Source organism: Kryptolebias marmoratus, linkage group LG2 (genome assembly GCF_001649575.2).
Source record: "Kryptolebias marmoratus isolate JLee-2015 linkage group LG2, ASM164957v2, whole genome shotgun sequence".
Taxonomy (NCBI): domain Eukaryota; kingdom Metazoa; phylum Chordata; class Actinopteri; order Cyprinodontiformes; family Rivulidae; genus Kryptolebias; species Kryptolebias marmoratus.
In genome coordinates, this window is record NC_051431.1 from 9,217,747 (window position 1) to 9,238,886 (window position 21,140).

Consider the following 21,140-nt stretch of genomic DNA (forward strand, 5'->3'; position numbering starts at 1 on the left):
TCCCAAGAGCAACCTCGGAGATCTCTGTCCAGAGGAACAGAGTCCTAGAAAACAGCTAAGATACTGAACAAGCACCCAGCCCTCTGATAGAGGACTCAAGCTTGAAGTGAAGTGAAACCACCCATGTGGGGAAGGAAAGAGGCAAGCTTAAATAATGTTTCCCTTTAAAAGACTTTTCACTTCTACATTGTCTAGGGTCAGGGGAACACATCACCAGTCCATCACAGAGACACAGAGATGAATTCAGAACCTTCAATAAACCTACTCTGCATGATTTTGACCTGCAGAGAGTCAGTGTATCTAGAGGGGAAAAAACCGTGCACCGTTTAAAACTGAGACCGTCTCACTCCGAGGCAACAGCACTGACCACAAGTCCACTGTGCAACATAATAAAAGATTTATGCAATAAAATTCCACATACATACAAACCTGTCATGATAAATCATGAAATATATCATGACAGCTTGGTAGGAATGAATGAAGTCTGCATCACTTTAATGCACACAAAAGAAAATCAACGACAGTGTAAAGTTAAGTAGATAAGACTATTTGTAATAATAATATGGTGTGATGAAAAAGAATGTTTTTGTATCAAATCAGATTATTCTAAAATTATGCAGAAATGCCATTTAAATTTAGCTTGATTTCTTTTAAATGAGTACAATTACTCTGTCTTAAAGCCTGTTTTTATTTTAACACTAGTGTTCTTGGTGACTTTTTTAATACGTCAGAATACAGATTTAAGTCTTATTTAATTTTTTTTTAAATTTGGGGTTTTGAAGGATGTTAAAAAATACTCAAAAACTGCCGCAGTTCTGACGAAAACTAATGAGACAGCTGAAATTACGTAACATCATTTTAAAATTTCGCCCTTATCCGCCAAACATTAAAGTTGGAGGGAGAGAATAAAGTCGAGTAAAGTTGTATCGCCATCATGTCCTGATGAGAGACAGATGATGTTGACTGACCCCGGCGCCATTTTGTTTCCGCTCTCTCTGCTTCCATTGTGTGAGGCGTAGTAAATATCTGACACACACAACCATAACACTCTTGTTTCGGCGCGAAGGAAAACGGCTAAATTCATCCGTGGTAAGCTAAAATTTGTACATGTTTTTTAAAACTAAAAATATAATGTACCGTTTAGTTATAAAAACTAAACAAGTGAGGTGTTTTTTTGTGTTAAAACAGCTTGTAAATTCGACGCGGTGGCGAGAAGAAAAAGCAGCTGCCTAGGTGAACAGAAACGGCTCAGTTCGTCCACCCCCGAGCTATCTGCTCCACTTTCAGCGGTGGTTTCCACACCGCTGTTCGGGTTTTAAATGCTGGTGCTTTGAACGCCACTGTCCGTAGTTCGGTAGCTACATTTTTCGTCTATAATTTGTTAGCAGTCCTGTGTGCGTACGTTTTGAGTTTCAATAGAAAATGATGATTGTTTACGTCGTGCTCGTTGACTTTACATTGGTACTTGGGCTCATTTTAGTCTGGCCATAATCTTGCGGTGGGAGGCGGGGCTCATCTCTCTTGGTCCCGCCCTAAAACGCTCCAATCTGAACGGTAATTGGTCCTCTTTTTCTGGCAGTGACACAGCAGATTGGTTCAGTTTAGAGAATGGGCGGGTCTAACATCTTGATTGGTGGGATGGGGAGATTGTAGTGTTTTGATTGGCTCTGTACAGCGTGTTTGGGAAACTGCCTGGCCAGCTGTGAGGGGGGAGAGGTGACGTCGAGCTGGCTGATTGAATAACAACTAATGCTAACTTTTCACTACACTTAACTTTTGATATTTTTTAAAACCCGCATTAAGAATCAGGTATCCTTAATAATTTACAAAGAATTTAATGTAATGTATTAACCTCTATATCAAAATACAAGTTTAACTTGAATGTTAATTTGTGAACTATAATATTTTTACATTAACATTGTTCAGAGGCATTTGAGTCCCATTTTAGTAGAAATATCTCTTAATAGGCTTATTTACCTTACAGGCACTATATAAGAGAAATAAAGGAGCAAAATGATTAGTTACTTCATAGAGCTCAGTGTCAGCACAGACTGAAGACCAGTAAAAATCCACCACAGTAAAACACAGTGAGCTGACGGCTGATTTACAGCTTCACTGTGAACATAACATCAGTTCTGTGTTTATTTAAGGGAATAATAATAATAATAATAATAATAATACAATGCTGCTGTTCTGTGACTGACAGCACATCATAGCTTTCAGTGACCACAGAGGGTCCAGCCAGCTCTGAAACAATTAGAACAGACTTTAAACCAGAGAAACCCAACCATGCAGTCTGGCAATCCATAAATCCACTTTAATTACTACAATTTCATCAAAATTGACCTTTTGATTAAGAGATATTCTAATAAACAGTTAATTATTTGTATTAACTGAAACAGATTGCTGTTTTGAATGCCAAACGTATACAGATACAAGGGGTCCAGACCACCTCTGAAGATGGCTTGAGTGAAAACATTTTCAATGCGCACTGAGGGAGTTCAGACTTGGATTTAACACGATTTTATTGAAATCACACAGCGAAAGACAAAATCTAACAGCAAATGCAAACAGACGTATTAGTTGTAAATTAGTCACACATCGTTGTTGTGTGCAGTGTAAATGAATACACCAGAACTGGATTAAAAATCAGTGTTAACATGTTTTATGAGTCATAAATCTGTGAATGAAAGAAGTACAACAGTGAGAAGCTCCAACAGAGTTTATCATGGTTTGGAGTTTCAGTAAAGGAAAAAAGGAAGAGGAAACTATGAACAAATAAGTTATTGCTTAAGGATAGCTTAATTATCTCAAACATTCTGCTGATGTTAAAAAAACATCTTGTCCTGGTCTCCCCTGACAGCACAGAACATTTAAATATGTGCTTCAATCTTGAAGACATTCCAGGGAACATTTCTCAGTCTGTTAAAACATTGCATCCAAGCATAAATACTCTAGAATAGTTATATATTGAATCTTTCAATAAAATAATACTGTATCCATCTATCTATCCATCCATCTTCTTTACCTGCTTTGTCTTTTCCAGGTCGCGGGGAGCTGGTGTCTATCTCCAGCAGTCACTGTGTGAGAGGCGGGGGACACCGTGGACATGTCTCCAGTCCATCACAGGGACACATAGAGACAAACGAGACAACCATCCATGCTCTCACTCACACCTCGGGACAATTTAGAATTACCAGTTAATCTAACATTCATTCTTTTGGTCTGCGGGAGGAAACTGGATTACCTGGAGAACACCCATGTGCACAAGGAGAATGTGCAAACTCCACACAGAAAGGCTGGCAGTGCTACAGTTATGTGCACAAAAATAATAATATTAAGGAGCTATAATCTGACTTATAAACCAGATATACTGTAAATATTTTTCTGTTAGGTTCTATTAAAAATCCTTCTGTCTGATAATCTGGAGGGGATTATTTATATTTGTCCAGTAACAAAGTTCAGTAATCTGGTGATTTATTTATTTATTTATTCAGATATTTTTTTTTTAATTTAAATATTTTCTTGTGAACAGACAAGTTTTCAGTTTAACCAGAAATGAGGAAATAAATCTATCTGATAAAACACTGAGGCTGACAGCACCAGCTTCAGATTGTCCAGAGAAATTCTAACATTAAATGATTTTTTTTATACCACAGACATTTCAGACTCTAAACAGCTTCACTAAATACCAACAGCCTGGTTACAGCCAGAAGATAAAATTTAACTTCTCTGATTAATAAAAGTGTATTGTGTTCTTGCTTTTTAATTTTAATGGCTACCACCTTACCTCATCTTCCCTTTGCAGGTAAAACTCACATTTACATTAGTATTATTCTATAACATGATCATTAACATTGTGTTGAGCAGCAGAGTGAAAGCTTTCTGTCACTCAGCAGTTTAATCATCTTTAATATTGGACACTTTAAAGCTCTAAACCCCAGAGACTAAACTGCAGCAGGATCAAACTGATACAACAGAACAGATATGTTTTTATTAAATCAGAAACTCTAAACATATATTTTGTACTGAAGACACAGAATGAGAGCTGTCACCTCACAGCTTGAAGGTCAGCTGGAGCCGTTCTGGGTGGAGTTTACATGTTCTCCCTGTTTTCTCCTGCTACTCCAGTTTCCTCCCATTGACCTAAAACATTATTATTGATAACGCTAAATTGTCACTAGGTGTGAACAGTTGTTTGTCTCTACGTGTCCCTGTGATGGACTTGGGACCTGTCCAGGATGTACCCTGCCTCTCACGCTGCAGATAGACACCAGCTCTAACTGCAACCTTACACAGAAAAGTGGGTAAAGGAAATGGATGGCTGGATATTTTATTTTCTGTTAATTACAGTTCTTTCAGAGAAATTGGTGTCAGAAAAATCTACCAGCCCACAAAATCAGAATTGGTTTTGTCTCTAGTCAAAGACAGAATAAATCAGTCACTGACGGGACTTTCTTTTTTACAAATCAGACATGTTGTGCTGGTTAGGGGTACTCAGCTGAAAAAATATTTCACAGGGATCCATCAGTGAAAAAAGGTTTAGAATCGCTGGATTTAAGTGTTCCTCCAGAAGCCTGCAGAACAGAAGAACAAGAAACTTTTCTTAACATTTGACTGTTTCATGCTGAGTAAAAACAAAGGTTGCTATGATAATCATAACTTTGAATCTCATTAAAAATGTAAAAACAGTTTTTATATTTATGTTTAAATGAATAGCTGCTCCTTTTCCCCATTTCCTGGTAAATTAAGGAGATAGGAAGACATTTGCACAGTTATGTATATGTAATTTATGTATTTTAAAAGTGTGTTTTATGAATTTACATTTTTATGATGGTAAAATGACTGGTCAAACAATCTTTTTCTTTTCTTCAGGTGATACTTTGACGTAATGGCTCGTACCAAGCAAACAGCTCGTAAGTCCACTGGAGGAAAAGCTCCTCGTAAGCAGCTGGCCACCAAGGCTGCTCGCAAGAGCGCCCCCTCCACTGGGGGAGTCAAGAAGCCTCATCGTTACAGGTAACACTGTCAGCTCAGGCTGACAAGTCTTTTCAAGTGGTTAGAGTGGGGGGCGCCCACTCTAACCACTGATCCACTGATCAAGGAAAGATAGGAAAAGTTAAAAAGGGAAGTGCAGTTAGTCAGCTTTGCTTGTTTCAGGGAGTGTGCCCAGTTAACTATGATACACTGTGTTCATAGAGGTAAAAATGTTGTGCATAAGGTTAATAATTGCATGCAACATTTGTTTTTTTGTCTTTAACTGTCTATTTATGGTAAAGTACAGGCCTCAAAACATATCCTGCTTAGGTCCCCAGACACTTAGGGCTGGGTCCAAAGCCACAAGTAAACCTGCAGTCTGACACCAAAGTGCTGTGTTAGGAAAATCTGGAACAATGAGATCTTTAATGTAAGATGAAGCTTTGGATGTTAGAAGTAAGATTCATAATGTTTTAGACATGAAAAACAAACTGTCCTGTATCACCGTGGTTATTAACATGTTTCCAAAGCTTTTTTCAATATAAGTTTTAATACATAAAGGTTTGTAGATTTACATCAATTTCTTCTTGCAATAATGATGGAAGCTCATGTCCAAGATAAGTCAAGTATGGCTGACAGACTTTGATAAAATGTTCAACTTGTAAAACCTAAAATCAAACATCTTGAATCTAATTTCTAGTCTTTACCAAATATTTTTCTCTATTTAGGCCAGTAGTTTTTAAAAATGTGAAGGGAACACAGAGTAGGAAATCTTAAAGTTCTTTTTAGGATTGATGGGAGGTTAAATTTGACGTGAGCTCGGTCAGTGGGAGGGTTAGAGAGGATCTGACTGAATGATTGATGGGAAGATCAGGCTTTCAAATAAAAGTCTCTTAGAAAATTAATTTGAACAACCTGACACAACCAGCTGTAAATTTAAAATTAGTTTTTTGTGTGTGTGTGTTGAACACTGATGTTACTTTAGGTCAAGGTTTTTTTTGTATATTGTTAAATAAACTGCAGTCCTGTGAGTGGTAGTTTTTATTATTTTGATTTACCGAAATAGAAGGATGTGTCACCTGCTGCAGTTTGTAAAAACTGTTTATTCTAAAAACCTTTGAAGAAATGTTTTGTAGGTGTTAGTTATAGATGTTTGATTCAGATGGGAAGTGGAAGCAGTCTGGAGTCCTGGGAATGAATGCAGTTTACTCCCAGTGAAGCTGTGTTGAACCCTGGCCTGGTTGTGTGTTTCAGGCCCGGTACCGTGGCTCTGAGAGAGATCCGTCGCTACCAGAAGTCCACTGAGCTGCTGATCCGTAAGTTGCCCTTCCAGCGCCTGGTGAGAGAAATCGCTCAGGACTTTAAGACCGACCTGCGTTTTCAGAGCGCCGCCATCGGAGCACTACAGGTGTGTGTGTGTGTGTGTGTGCGAATGTGTGCAGAAACAAGTGAACTGGTGGAACAGCTGTGCTGATATGTGCTGTGGTTCTGTGCCCATGCAGGAAGCCAGTGAGGCGTACCTGGTGGGTCTGTTTGAGGACACCAACCTGTGTGCGATCCACGCTAAGCGAGTCACCATCATGCCCAAAGACATCCAGCTGGCACGCCGTATCCGTGGAGAGAGGGCTTAGATTCTGCTTCACTGCAGTCCTCTTTTTCTATTTTCCCACTCCCCATCTTCCCTTTATTCCCCCACCCCACCCCACCCCGCCTCGCCAAGCCTCTCAGTAGACATTAGGCTCATTCTGATTCTGAACAGATAGAAATATGTTGAAGTCTGGTCTCTGATAGATTTGTTTTTTATTCTTTTGTCTTCATCAGATTTTTTGAAAGTACCTTTTTTGTGCATGTTAGGAGTTTAGCAGATCACATGCGCACGTACACACATACTCAGACCTGTCTCATGGGGTTGGGTGGTGCTTTGGGACTCCAAGCCCACCATGAGCTCACCTGTTGGTGGAGCTAACAGAGACACAAGGCCAAGGGGCTAGTCTGCTTAAGGGGAGCTGCAACTTCCACAGCAGGGTGCTATTAAAACTAGTCCTGAGGCCTGTAGCTCTGAACACCCCCTTCCCACCCAGTCCGTCCCCTCTCACCAGCTTCTTCACCTGGAAGAAGCCTCTTTAGGCACTTTCACAAAACACTTCAAGCTGGGACATAGACGCCTTCTGGCTGCCTCTGTGTGTTCTAAATGGACTGAAGCAGCACGGGGGGGTTGCTCCCTTGAGCCTCCAATCAAGGTGGTACCAGAGCCTGGGACAGTCGACCTGAGAAAAGATTGCTCAGTGGTGTGACAAACAGTCTGATGTTAAATCCAAAACAACAATACAAAGAAGGTCAATGATGATACATTCAGTTAAAAAATAATTTTGTTAATTATGATAACCGTTAAACTGTTTTGAAAATGACACCAGGGAGACATCCATCACAGATTTAACGTGCAGCGCTCCACGCCTCTCTTAGTTCTGTAAAGTTTATTTTATTTCTGAAAGCTCACTTCTCTGCAGGACGTGGCTCCCTTTATGAACAATCGGAGGCAGCTTAAAGACAAACTAGTCATTTTGTGGAACTGTTTTGTGAAAGTGCATTTTGTTTGTGTGGACCTGCAAGTCCTGATCTTACAAACAAATCAAATAAGTCTTCAAACTATGGATTCATGTTGTGGTTTTGATGTGTAATTTTTTTACATGAATAATTCATAATTCATGGGGGAGCATCTCTTCCTTGAAATGATCAGTTAAAGAACAGCTGATATGGGCATGGTTCTAAAGATGTGTGTTTTACAGTGACATGATTTGCAATAGAAAGGAAGCTGTAATTCTAATAGGAACCACCAGAGGGCGGTAGTTCACCATCTATCCAGTTAGCATCTGTAGATTCATTATCACACATCTTTCAGCTCAGTAGAAGTTGGTCTAGAGGTTCCTCTGCATGTTTCCGGTCTGTCTTCTGTAGTCTCTGTATATCTGAACATATAAACTGTCCCTTTCTTGAAATTTGTGATACAGAATATAACCTCATAATTGTTTTCTTTTATATTTTTCTTATTCCTTGAGATTTTCAAACGTATAATGAGCTGATCTTTGTATTTCCAAATTTCTCATATTATGGTGGTAATAATAAATAGATGTTAAAAGAAATGGATTCAGTGGAGTGTGCTGCATTTGTCATAGTGTGGAATAGTGGAATTGCTATAAAAACGGACTATTCACAATACACTCACCGACCACTTTATTAGGTTTACCTGTTCTATTGCTTATTAACACAAATCGCTAATCAACCAGTTACACGGCAGAAGCTCAATACATTTAGGGATCTAGACGTGTTGGAGCAGAGGAGAATGGGTTGGAGATGATAGAAAGGTAATAATAATTCAAACCAACCGTCTCTGAACACACATGTCCAACATGAAGCTGATGGACGACAGCACTGAAACAGAGAAACACTGGAATGGCCACTAAATGTGCTAGGCAAAAGATTTGGCAGCCATCTTGTGAGGAGCTATGTGAATCTCTTTGTACTGTTTACATGTGAAAACTACACGTTATTATTGTTTTGTGCTGCTGTATGCTCTGTCATTGGTTTATAATTGCTCAGAAAAATCCTTATTTTCTTTAATTAAACATGCATAATGTAAAAACAGAAGTCAAGAATATTCTATACTGAGGCTTCTAACAAGCCCAGTCACCATTTTTGGGGGCAAAATGTTGAGCTGCCACTCTGCCACTACTGTGTTAATAATTCTAACCAGACCAGAAGATTACTGCACATTAAGTACTTTATATGTGTGCTTAGTTTACGGTGTCTGCAGTTCATTTCATTTAGACTAACTTAGACAAAAGGTATAAACTTGAGGTGGGAGATGTAACAAAAAATGTTAAATTCCATTTTTTACAGTAAAATAACAGTTTTTACCTTCTTAGTGTGAGTTAAGAACAGGAAACTGAGGCTACAGTTTACACAGGCTCATAAATGTGAAATAACTAAGACAACAAGAGATGTGACACCTGTTAGCAGAGTTCATTTAATTTACCCTTAACCTCAGACGAGTGGAAACAAACCAGAGCTGAAAGAAATGTTAATAGATCAGGAAAAATACGTTCAGGCTATCCCACCTATATTCCCTAATCATCGCATCTTAAAGTCAACTTAGGTCAAAATTAATTTGAAATTAGTAAAACCTAAAAAGTTCAGATTAGTGCTTCATTAAGAAAAAAAACAACCTTGTTTGTGAAGCATGTATTTGAATTAATGTGAGCAGATAGTGGAAACCTGTAGACCAGCTGCTTCTGTTCCATCATCACCAACCACCAGTGTCTCCGTGCTGACGGAAGCCCATCAAGTCCAAAAGTCTGCTCCAGTTCTGCTCAACTCGGTGTTCTCCTTGGATTTCCTGCCTCATCGTACTCCCTCTGGATCACCACATGCAACCTGCCTCATGGGATCTTATTACTTTATGTGCACAAAATGCTAATCTTGCCTTCTGGCAAATGTTTTCTAGTCAGCTGGATATTGGGAAGGAGTTTTCTGAAAACATTCACAGCTGCTATTGTCTGTGGATGTTCAGAACTTTGTTTTTCCAAGTAGTATGTTCCAAATGATTGATTTGGTCATTTTTGAATGTTCCTGTTATCTTTCTTGTGCAAGTGTGTTTTTTTTTCTTTCTCAGCCTGAGGATGATTTGTTTCAGTTCCTGTGGCTGGATGTTGAAGGATTTTGCAACAGTGTGCTGACAGTTTCTGAAGAGGAGGCTGTAGTTTTAGATCAGTGCTCATTTTGTTTAGCTCCTGCACATTGTTCCAGCTGCTTGCTGCACAGTTGAACATGCTGGAATTGATCTAATTCTACACCCATTTTATGTTAGGCAGAACTTTTTCAGCTTTAGTTCTATGCAGTTTGGTCATGTCAGAGCCCAGATAAAGAAAAGACTGGCCCCCTCTCAAGCTGCTCTCTTCCTATCATCTGATCCCATAAACGTCATGAGTGAGATGATACCACCCACAATACGACTGATCACCAAGTGTTGTGCAAAACTGAAGATCCTTAAAGTTGGCCGTTTCTGATGAACTCTGGTTCCAGGAAAAATGATGAGACACAAAGCCAAGAAACACATTTGGAAGGTCTGGAAAAATGACTGCTTACTGACATTATTGCAAACAACCTCCCTCCCTCCCTGAGTCAGATGTAGCCCTTTTACATGGGCTAAACTCAGCTCTACTTGGGTCAACCTGGTGTGGCTCCAGAGTCTTTCCGTTGAGTGGTTCCACCTACTTCAACCTCCTCTTCCCAGGTTCTAAGCCAGCCAAGTTGAGCAACTTCCAACAAAGTTGGGAGCATGAAATTATCCAAAATGTCTTTGTATCCTTAGCGCATTAAGAGTTCCTTTCACTGGAACTAAGGGGCCAGGCCCAGCTCCTGAAAAACAACCCCACACCATAATCCTCCCTCCACCAAACTTTACACTTGGGACAATGCAGTCAGACAAGTACCATTTTACTGGCAACCACCAAACCCAGACTCGTCCATCAGATTGCCAGATGGAGAAGTATGATTCATGACTCCAGAGAACGCGTCTCCACTGCTCTAGCATCCAGTGGCGGCGTGCTTTACACCACTGCATCCAACACTTTGCACTTGGTGATGAAAGGCTTGGATGAAGCTACTTGGCCATGGAAACCCATTCCATGAAGCTCTCTACTCTCAGTTCTTGAGCTAATCTGAAGGCCACATGAAGTTTGGAGGTCTGTAGTGATCGACTCTGCAGAACGTTGGTGACCTCAGCATCTACTGACCCCACTCCGTCAGTTTACGTGGCCTACCACTTTGTGGCCGAGTTGCTGTCGATCCCAGACACTTCCATTTTCTTATAATACAGCTGACAGTTGACTGTGGAATATTTAGGAGCGAGGAAATTTCCTGACTGGATTTACTGCTGAGGTAACATCCTATCACAGTTCCACGCTGGCATTCACTGAGCTCCTGAGAGCGACCCATTCTTTCACAAATGTTTGTAGAAGCAGTCTGCATGCCTAGCTGCTTCATTTTATACACCTGTGGACACAGAAGTGATTGGAACACCTGGTTCCGATAATTTGGATGGGTGAGCAAATACTTTTGGCAATATAATGTACATAAAGCACACCGGACTATAAGGCACATCGACGTGCACCTCCCAATTTTTGTAACATCCCGCATTCCATTCAAAATGGACGGTTTTGGTGTTCTGATCTTCGCTGTAACAAGTCTGTTTATTGATGTTTAGGCTTTTAAATCCTGCAGACTGTATTTCATCACTACATCCCACCACTAAGCCACGAAACTTTTCAAATGACGACTGGTACGGCCAGTAAAACCATTACAGACTGCCTCACTCTATAACAGTCTAATCCTGCTCTGCATCACAGCAGTGCCATCTAATGACCCAAAGTAATAACAGCAACACTAGTGCATTTACTGTGTAAACCTCAGAACTCAACAACTTGACAGATTAAAGGCGCATCAGCGGTGGGCTGCCTTTACCCCCCACATCACCTCGGTCCATTCAGAAATCACACTGAGACAGCCAGAAGGCCTCTGTATCCCGACTCAGTGCCTATTGTTTTCATCCTTCAGTAGTTTGTGGGTGGGTGCTTCCACCCCACCCCTCTCAGCCCTTACCTTTACTTCACACCCACCCTAAAGTCCCTGTCACTGAAGAAACCCTGGAATGGCCACTGAGGGCACTAGCCTAAAATCTCACCTTTCTTCAGAAACACAGACTTTTTTTATTGACTGTAAAGAAGAAGAAGCACAGTGCCCCTTGTTGTAGCTCAATAGTGCTCAACTCCCCCTACTGCTTCCCTCTGGTATTACATCTACTGCAACTGCATATAATCCATCCATCCATTTTCTTTACCTGCTTCTCCATTCCAGGTTGCAGGGAGCTGGTGTCTATCCCCAGCAGTCACTGTGCGAGAGGCAGGGGACACCCTGGACAGGTCACAAGTCCATCACAGGGCCAGACAAACAACCATTCACACTCTCACCTAAGGACCATTTTAGAGTCATCAGTTAACCTAACATGCATGTTTTTTGGTCTGTGGGAGGAAACCAGAGTACCCGAAGTAAACCCACGTGTGCACAGGGAGAGCATGTAAACTCCACCCAGAAAGGCCCCAGGTCAGGAACCGATCCTGCAACCTTCTTGCTGGGAGGCAACAGGTCTAACCACTACTCCACTGTGCCACCCACTGCATATAATATTAAAATGAAACATAAAAAATAAATTAAAAAACAGATTAAAACTAGCTGATATCATAAACATTGCATTGTGCCTCTGAATCCAAATTAAATCTGGAGTTTACATGTCTGCATGATGTATTTGAATCCTTCACACAACTGCTGCAAGGAAAGCATCCAACACACAAAATTAAGATTATTCAAGCCATACTTTAAAACATATAATATTGCTTTAAACTAGCATTTTCGAATATATGTTTTTGAAAAAACATTTAATCAGAGACTTTTTAGAATGATTACTTGGATTTATTTGACTTTGTAGTGATTACATCTGAGATTCTTTTGTTTTTCAGTGTTTACTTGTTTATCCCACAGTCACAACTGATCCATTTGTTTGTCAGAGTGCCACATATACTGAGGATCACTGGAATCATTTACTTGACTTTTACTTTTTCATGTTACAAAAAACTGTTGGTGTTTGTGACCTGAAACAGTTTGAGTTGTGTTTGAATCTCATTTCTTTCTTTGTGTTCTTGGCTGCAGTTGTCCTGTTTGATGTGTTTTGTTCTCCTGCATTCACCTTCCTGAAGGTCTGCTCAGTGCTTTCCATCCCCCATCACATCTGCTCCTTCATGGGATTACACTGCAAATGTTTGTCTGAAATAAACACAAGATTACAAGTGCACTGAGAGAGGTTAACCAATCAGGACATGCAGACGCACGGATTAACCAATCCCACCACAGAGAAGGAGGGCAGAGGGATTAGCAGAGAGGGATTAGCTTCCTGTTGAGTGCTTTGAAATGTCTTTTGCTAAACATTTTCTTCTATATCACTAGATTTATAATGGTTTAGATCAAACATGATTTACACAACAACAAGAGAAACATTTTTTAATTTTTTATATCAGAATTCAATCAGAAATTCCTCAGGAGTCGTGCTTCATGAATTTAGCTGAAAGTGCTGTGTGATGCTGGAAAATTTGATACCACGTAAATACAGGGCCAGTACCTTTACACCTTACTACATGTGTTAGCTCGCTTTAAGAGCATCAGATCAGCTTTTTGATCACCATCAGACTGACTGCACTTTATAGGCACTTAACCTTTAGTTTACTTGATTTATTTATCCTTTTATCAGTTATCAGATCTCAACAGCTGAAGGCTGGATTTGTTCATCACATGGAAATCTGCCTCATAATATTTATACCTAAAAGTAGACCAAATTTGTCTACAGTTTACTAATAATATTCTGAATTAATTCTTCTTGTTCATTCAGCTGCTACCTTCTTCAGGGGTTGTCACATCAAGCAAACCCATACAAACAATTTGGCAGTTCTTTTTACATCATATGCCCTTCCTGCCACATCCTGGGCTTGAACCTGCAGCCACAGCACTGACCACCAAGCTACCACAGCCCCTGAATTTAAAATGAAGTAATTACTTTAAATGATCTGAATATGATTGAACCTGTTATCTTAATATAACAAGCATTAAACAACATATTCTGAAGCAACAATGTTGATGACCCGAAATACGACTTTGATTATAAGTTTATTCAAAAAGAGAATCTTTACACAGGATGTTTGCCTAGTCTATATTTTAGAATTATATTTGCAAAGAATTTAGACAATTTACACTATTTTGATAAATAGTTTACTTTATAATTTAGACCAGAAGAATGTTAACAATTCTGCCAGATTAATTAGGAAGTATAAGATTGGAAATTAAGACTGTTTAACAAATGAATGAATGAATGAATGAATGAAACCTCATTGATTAAAACAAATAAACATATTTAAACCATGAAATGTTATCTACAAATACTGAAAACAAGTGGCCCATATCTGATTTTTTTAAGACTGTTTGAAAGTGACAAACACAATTTTTTTAAATGTGACCCAAGTCACTTTCATATGTGGTACTAAATTGAATACATATCCAATGTTTTTCAAAGCGGCCTCAGTCTGAACGGTCATGTTGCATTTCAGCTGACTTTCACGTCACTGAAGTAGAGAACATTCCAGGAGAATGAGGTATGCAGATCAACCCAAATATTGCTATTATTGATAACAACAAAATGCAGTTCAGTGATCATAACTCTGCATGTCTTCAACTACAGAATAAAAGTTCAGTTGCTTGGTCTTTTTGTAAATCTTTATATTTGCCATGGGTGACTGAGAGTCTACACCAACATATGATACTAACATTGGTTGTTGTTCTTTTGGCTCCCTTCTTCAAGGGTTGCCACAGCAAACACATTTTTTTATGCCAGACGCCCTTCCTGCAGCAACCTGGACTCTAACCTGCAACCTCAGGATTACAAGACCACAGCACTGACCACCAAGCTACTGCATCCTCCATGATACTAAAGTTGATATCAGATTGCATTTATACTAGAGTGAGGGGATCAATACTTGAGTTTGTTTCTACTTTTAATATGTAGCTCCCATTCCAGAAGTGCAGTTGTGCACCTGAGAAGGTGGGAAGCAGCAAGGATAAATGCAAACCCTCAATGGAACAATCATGGCAGGTAATAATTTTGTCGGCCTTCAGAACTGACACACACTTACTCCTGTAAACACAGCATGCTGCATGTGAAGTCATGTCTTCTGCACATGCAGGTTGCTTCAGGCCGGTCAGCTGTTCACACTGGAGTCTGATGACAGTCATATTTAAATTATAATGGGAACAGCAATGCAAAAACAATTGGAATTGAGAATTAAAACCTGCAGTGTGAATGTAGTGTTAGTTTCATGAGTTCTTTGGTTGTTCAAAGTTTTTACTGAAAGTTAGACACACTGGATATTGGTCCGGAGGCTGGGGTCTGAGATCAGGAATCTGTGACAGGCTGAAACTCGCTCAGGTTAATTGTTGTTTTTTTATTGGATTCAGTGTTGATTGTGTTAATTTTATGAAACTTACATTAATTTTGTGTTTTGACCATACTTGTGGTAGGTCCTGGTTTAGTTCCTATGTAGTTTTGCTCCCTGTGTTCTTTGTGTTCCCTGTGCAATTATTCACTTACTCTCCGCTTTAAAACTTTCCCATGTCAGCCTACCACACTTATCTGCACCTGTCCATATTTGTAATCACTCACCTGTTTCCACTTCCTCATCAGCTGCCTTTAAATTCTGTCTTACTCATCTCCTCGTCATTGGTTCATTGTTGCAGTAATGCTCTATCTGGTTCTTCTTGTGTTGTCCTCCTTGTGTTCTCTTTAATACCCCTTTGTGTAAATTTTTGTTTGCTGTCACAAAAACGTTTTGTTTTGCCTTTTTTCATTCGAGCGCCCCGTGTCCACCTGTATTCTGGGTACAAAACCTCCACCTAATAATTCAACCATAAAAAAAAAAAAAAAAAAATATATATATATATATATATATATATATATTAAGATCAAGATCTCTTTTACAAGGGTAATCTGGCTAACAGGTCAGTACCACATGTCATAAAACAATGATCAAAAACAAATAACAATATACGTAGTATACTGTATTCTGGGAGGCGTGTAAGACTGCATTCTTTGCTATTCCTGACGACTTCATCAATAAATTGTATGAATCATTGTCGAACCGCATGGATGCAGTCCTTCAAGCTCATGGAAGTCACACAAAATATTAAATATGGCTCTAATAGCACCACAACTTCATTCACCAATGTTATGAACCATATCTTTGTATTTGAAGTAAATTATTTGTTTGATTTTCACTTTACTTTCTGTGAGCGACAAAACTTTTGTCTTGCCAAAATCTGACCTTTCTGTGTTCATTAAAGGATCATTCTTTCTGCAGTGAAGCAAATTCATTTCTGTAAATTAAACCTCATTTGGGAGGGTTTAAGCTTTCATCTGAGTCATTTCTAAAACCAGTGGATGAATTTAAGGTTATAAGCTTTTGTTTCCACAACATGGATAAGCGACAGAACTTCTGTCAGGGACTGTAGGATAAAACTATTATTTTACCCATATGAATCATTTTCAAGCAGGAGCATGGCATAATAGCAATTTTAACAGTATCTTAAAACAAAGACAGTGGTTAAAAACACAGGCTGTGGTTAAAGGGCTCATTGACTGTCTTTCAGGACAGAACAAAAAGCTATATAAGAAATAAGGTCTGGTAATTTCAAATCAGCCTGTAAGGTGTTCCATGCAGCAAAGCTGAATGCTCTTTTCCTTAATTCAGTTCTGACACAAAGAACTGATAGATGGACAACAATGTTAGAGTGTAAGGCACAGTGGTTGTTTGCTCTTTGAAGAAATGTGCACACAAAAAAGACAAAATTAAGCCCAGAATGATCTTGTAAATTAGAGTCAGCTAGTCAGCCATTTCTGTTGGTGTTTTTTTGGTCACTTTTATCATTTGGGTTAGTGGTCTTCTGTCTAAAAGAATTTTCTCTGCATGTTCCTCATAGCAATTCTTGCCTGAGATCCGACAATACCATTTATCAGCTGAGACATGCATGTGTGGATTGGATGTTTGTGTCTATTCCTGAATGTCTAGTGCATCCTTGACCATTGGGCCCAGATCATGGGGTTGATAACAGTTTCTTACTAGCAGTGTCACATAGGGAACAGAGTATTTTACCTGGAACCATTTTTATTTTTCTGTGGGTAAAATGAGTGCTGCTACTGCTCCTTGCAGTTCAATAAAGATGCCCATAGTTGTGAGTGAGAAACACTATTTATTCATTTTTTCTTCCCAGCAGAGTAGTCCTGGTGCTGGGCCTCATCATAGTGAAGGGTGCAATGGAGTGATAATCTTAGTTTAGTTGTAGTTTTGACTTGGGCTAAAACCCAGCTTTTCCACTTTGCCCAGTGTTGCTGTACCTGAGGATGATGTGAGTCTCAGTCAGTACAGCAATTGTTTTGGCACAGAATGACAAGTCTGTTGTGTCATCATATACCTGTCTTCCTTTGTTCTTGCTTCTTGAAATCATATGGTGGCGTTGAGGGAACAGAGTATCTCTCCTCCCAACAGGATAACAGGAGTGCCCATTGAAAGTAACAAGGGTGCAACCAGTTTCTTTTTATCAGTTAACATGGGGACTGACTCTGTGAATGGTGTAATTTGGGTTTTCCCAGAAAAGCCTACAGTCTTCAATGACATGTTCGTGAAGGGGAGGTGAGAGGTGTATTATACAGGATATCTTCTACTTAGGTAGGAATAGGTTGCACCTGAATCCAACATGAATGAATAATCTCTCCACCACTCTCAACTGGAAGGATGGGCTCGTCTTTTCATTATAGGGAAATTATTGATGTCATTAGCTCCCCCTCTGGCTCCTCTGGGCATCTCTATTCCCAATAGGGGTGGCCTCTGTTTCTCTAGTCCATAGGGAGACCCTGTGGGCATCTTGGACATTCACGCTACGCTGCCAATGTTTTCCTTTTCCACACTCACAGCACTCCAATATCTGTGGATCAATTTGTATCTGAGCTTGGCTGGGGTCTTCTGCATTGAGGTGGGGCTTGTCTTCTGAATCCACCTATTGGAGTGATGATTGCTGCGGTTGTCGGTAGAGCTGGCATAGATGTGGGTTGTACTGTGGCTTTGGATATCATGTGGGCTTAGGTAGCCAACATTTCAGGCTGAGTCTGAGGGTGGTACTGAGTGGGGCTTGTATCTTGGCCCTGTCTATCATTCTTCTGTTTGACAGTTCACTCAGTTGGAGTTGGGTTAACTTCTACAACAGTTGCTTACTCTGCTCTTCCATCTCTTTTTTGTTTTTTTGTTTTTTTTTTGTCGATACTGCACCACATGATGGACCAAGGGTTCTATGAACAACAGCCAGCCCAGTGGTGGAGAAAATACTCAAACAATGTACTTAAGTAAAAGTACAAATACACAGACAAAAATGTACTCAAGTAAAAGTAAAAGTACCACATTAACATTTATACTTAAGTAAAAGTAAGAAAGTACTGGCTTTTAAAACTACTTAAGTATTGAAAGTAAATGTACTTGTCGACTGTATTACCTAAAGGCTAATACAATGTCATTAAGTGTACCTATCATATTTAATTTTAATACATCAGTAATGTACTATTTTAATGAACGATGCTGATGATTTGTTGCTTACAGCTAATGAAAACATGACATTTCTGATTAGATTACAGACCAATAAAAAACATAATGCAGGCATGTGGGTCTAATGAAAACAGCCCCGGCTCCAGACGAGTTTAACAGGGGTGGTTACTCAAGTAAATGTAACAAGTACTACCCACTTTTGAACATAAACAACAACACCAGTAGCCTACAGGCTACTTCTTAACAAGCTCAAGGTGCTGTACTGGTATAGTCGTCTTTTAGCTAACATTAGCTGTATCCAACAGTTTTACTCAACTCAGTCGGTTAGTTTGGGGAAAAAACTGCAAAGTTTGCGTTTTGCTGGTTTGCTGCCATGATTCTAACATACACCTGAGCAGCTCTGCACAGCAGCAAGTGTCCTTCGCTGCCCCACATTTGTAAACCCAGCTAGCGTCTTAGCGCTCATGCTGCATTTAAAGGCGGCTCGGAAAAGAAGTTTACGATGTGTTAACAACAGATTAAACAGTTTTAACTGCTGAAAAAAGTGACAGAAGGCACAGATATGGGAAGTGCAGAAGCCTCTACTGTATCAAATCGATACAGTAGAGGCCACTTTAAGGTAAATTTGACCCAGTTATTTCAAATAAATCTTTTAAATAAGGCCATGGGTGGCGCAGGTCTTCTGGTTGTCTATCACCGGACTCCATTCCGGGTGTTAGCGATTCTGCAGGTGCTGCGTACTGCCTTGCTCTTCTTGAGGGAGGGCCTAATGGTTCTTTCTCGCTTTGCATTGGTTGAGTGGACGGATTCCTCTCTCGCCTTGATACTTTCAAACTAACGAACAAATCAAAATAGCAAAATGCGACTTGGATGTAACGAGTAACGCAACAGTTTAGTAGAAATGTAGTGAAGTAGAAAGTACAGATACTTACTGTAAAATGTAGTGTAGTAAAAGTAGAAAGTATCCTTTATTAAATTAAGTACAGATACACAAAAGTTGTACTTAAGTACAGTAACAAAGTACTTGTACTTCGTTACTTTCCATCACTCTAGCCCACTACTCCTTTCAGTGTTTTTTAGAGTGGGGGTGTCATCATGACTCTCTTCACCATAAGTTTGCCTGTTCCAAGCACTGCCTGTTTCCTTTCTCCACATGCACTGGAAGTTGTGCAAAAGCTTCTGCACACTCAACTTACTTTAGTACTTCTACCTCCAATTTTGTGGGATCTTGAAAGCTGTGTATGTCAGAAGGCGGGGAGATGGCGGCGAACCCAGAACGCAGACTCATTACGTAAAGAACAAAAACTACTTTATTAACTAAAATAACAAACAAAAGGCTGGCGTGGCAGCAAAACAAACACTAACAAAATCCAAAAAGCAAGGAGCGTAGGCATGACTAGGAGGAACAAGAACGAACAGGCAAAGCGGAATGATCCAGTGAGGGGTGAAGGAGAATGACCGGTTCTTAAAGACAGAGGATAATGAGGAAAAAGGACACAGGTGAGTGAGAATGATCACAAGCAGGTGGAAATGGGCGTGGCAGACATAAATAGGAAATGTACTGGGGAGGTGGAAAGTGACAGGACATGAACACAGAAACTAACAGATAACCAGAAACAAAACAAGAGTTAACAAAACACTAAAAACCATGACAGTGTATGCAGCTTTGCCCACACTTTGTTCCAATATCCTCAAAACTTTATGTGATCAGTTGAATGATTTCTTGCCACATGGGATAGTCAAGCTTGTACAAATATTTCTTCAGTTGTTTAGTGTCCTGCCACTTGTATCAACAGGGCTTTAATGTCCCTAGTTGCCAGTCGAAGACTGGGCAAGACGTCCGTCTGGACCCTCGACGTAGCTGACTGAGGCGAGGCGTCCGTCCGGACCCTCAGCGTGATGCAGGTGAGACCTCGCCGCCAACCCCCACTGAGTAGTTGGCAGGTGGAACGTCGTCTCTGCCAACCCCCACGGAAACACAGGATGGTGGAGCGTCGTCTCGGCCGACCCCCACTGAGACACGGGCTGGCAGAGAAGCGTCGCCGACCCCCTCGGGAACGCTGACCGGTAGAGAAGCGTCGCCGACCCCCTCAGGAATGCTGCTGGTCTTGATAGGTCTTACTGGAGGCTCGACAGAGGGCGCAGAGAGATCAGAGGGCTCGGCAGAGGGCGCAGAGAGATCCCAGGGCTCGGCAGAGGGCACAGGGAGCTCAGAGGGCTCGGCAGAGGGCGCAGGGAGCTCAGAGGGCTCGGCAGAGGCTGAAAACGCTGCAGGTGGCTCTGGGGTGGCTGGAAGCGCTGCAGGCGGCCCTGGAGACGGGAATGAGGGTGCTGCAGGCGGGTCAGGAGGCGAGACTGAAAGGTGACAGGGTGATCTGGAGGTGAAGGTGGCTGAAGGCTTGTAGAATGATTATGCAAATGTCCTTTTAACTGGGTTACTGTAGTGTAGATGTGTGAGTAGTGAGCCAAACTGAGGAGATCAGGACGGGACAAAAGAATCTTTTCTATAAGGGAAAAGGCAACTAAGTTGTGCCTGGGGTCTGTGTTAATGCCAGTTGAAGAGAGAAGTCTATTTATCTGAGATGAAATGTCCAGCAGTTCTGGAAGTTCTGAGGCTTTTCTGTTGACGGCAAAGTGATTAGGATCGGGGGAAACCAGAAGGCTGGCTGAAGAGGCTGTGGGTGTGTCGCTGTCAGCGAACTTCTCGGACAATAACTCGCTGAGTAATTTCTCTCCTATTTAGTTTGTCCAATTTATCTTTGTGACACACAGCAACACTGTTGAGCCGAGACTGTGTCATTGTGTTGTGAAGCCAGGTTTTTAACCTCCAAAGACCATTGAAATTTCTTTCAGCCTCAGCAGAAGAGGCAGGCACAGTAAGCAGCAACCGTACAAGTATTTCCACTTCTTCAGAAAGGCCCC

The 21,140-nt window shown here is 40.5% G+C and overlaps 2 protein-coding genes across 5 annotated transcripts in view; one reads left to right on the forward strand and one right to left on the reverse strand.

The window, feature by feature from the left end:
- LOC108248434 (synaptotagmin-like protein 2) overlaps positions 1–21,140 on the reverse strand; it is a 281,347-nt gene that overhangs the window by 37,868 nt on the left and 222,339 nt on the right. The window lies entirely within an intron of this gene.
- h3f3c (H3 histone, family 3C) lies at positions 935–8,121 on the forward strand. Its single transcript, XM_017428360.3, has 4 exons — positions 935–1,089; positions 4,876–5,019; positions 6,232–6,385; positions 6,480–8,121. The coding sequence occupies exons 2-4, from the start codon at positions 4,892–4,894 to the stop codon at positions 6,606–6,608; spliced, it is 411 nt and encodes a 136-aa protein (XP_017283849.1). The 5' UTR covers positions 935–1,089; positions 4,876–4,891; the 3' UTR covers positions 6,609–8,121.

Coding starts and splice junctions, on each gene's coding strand:
- h3f3c (XM_017428360.3), top strand. CDS start 4,892: ATGGCTCGTACCAAGCAAACAGCTCGTAAGTCCACTGGAGGAAAAGCT. Junction 5,020..6,231: donor AAGAAGCCTCATCGTTACAG/GTAACACTGTCA, acceptor TGTGTGTTTCAG/GCCCGGTACCGTGGCTCTGA. Junction 6,386..6,479: donor CCGCCATCGGAGCACTACAG/GTGTGTGTGTGT, acceptor GTGCCCATGCAG/GAAGCCAGTGAGGCGTACCT.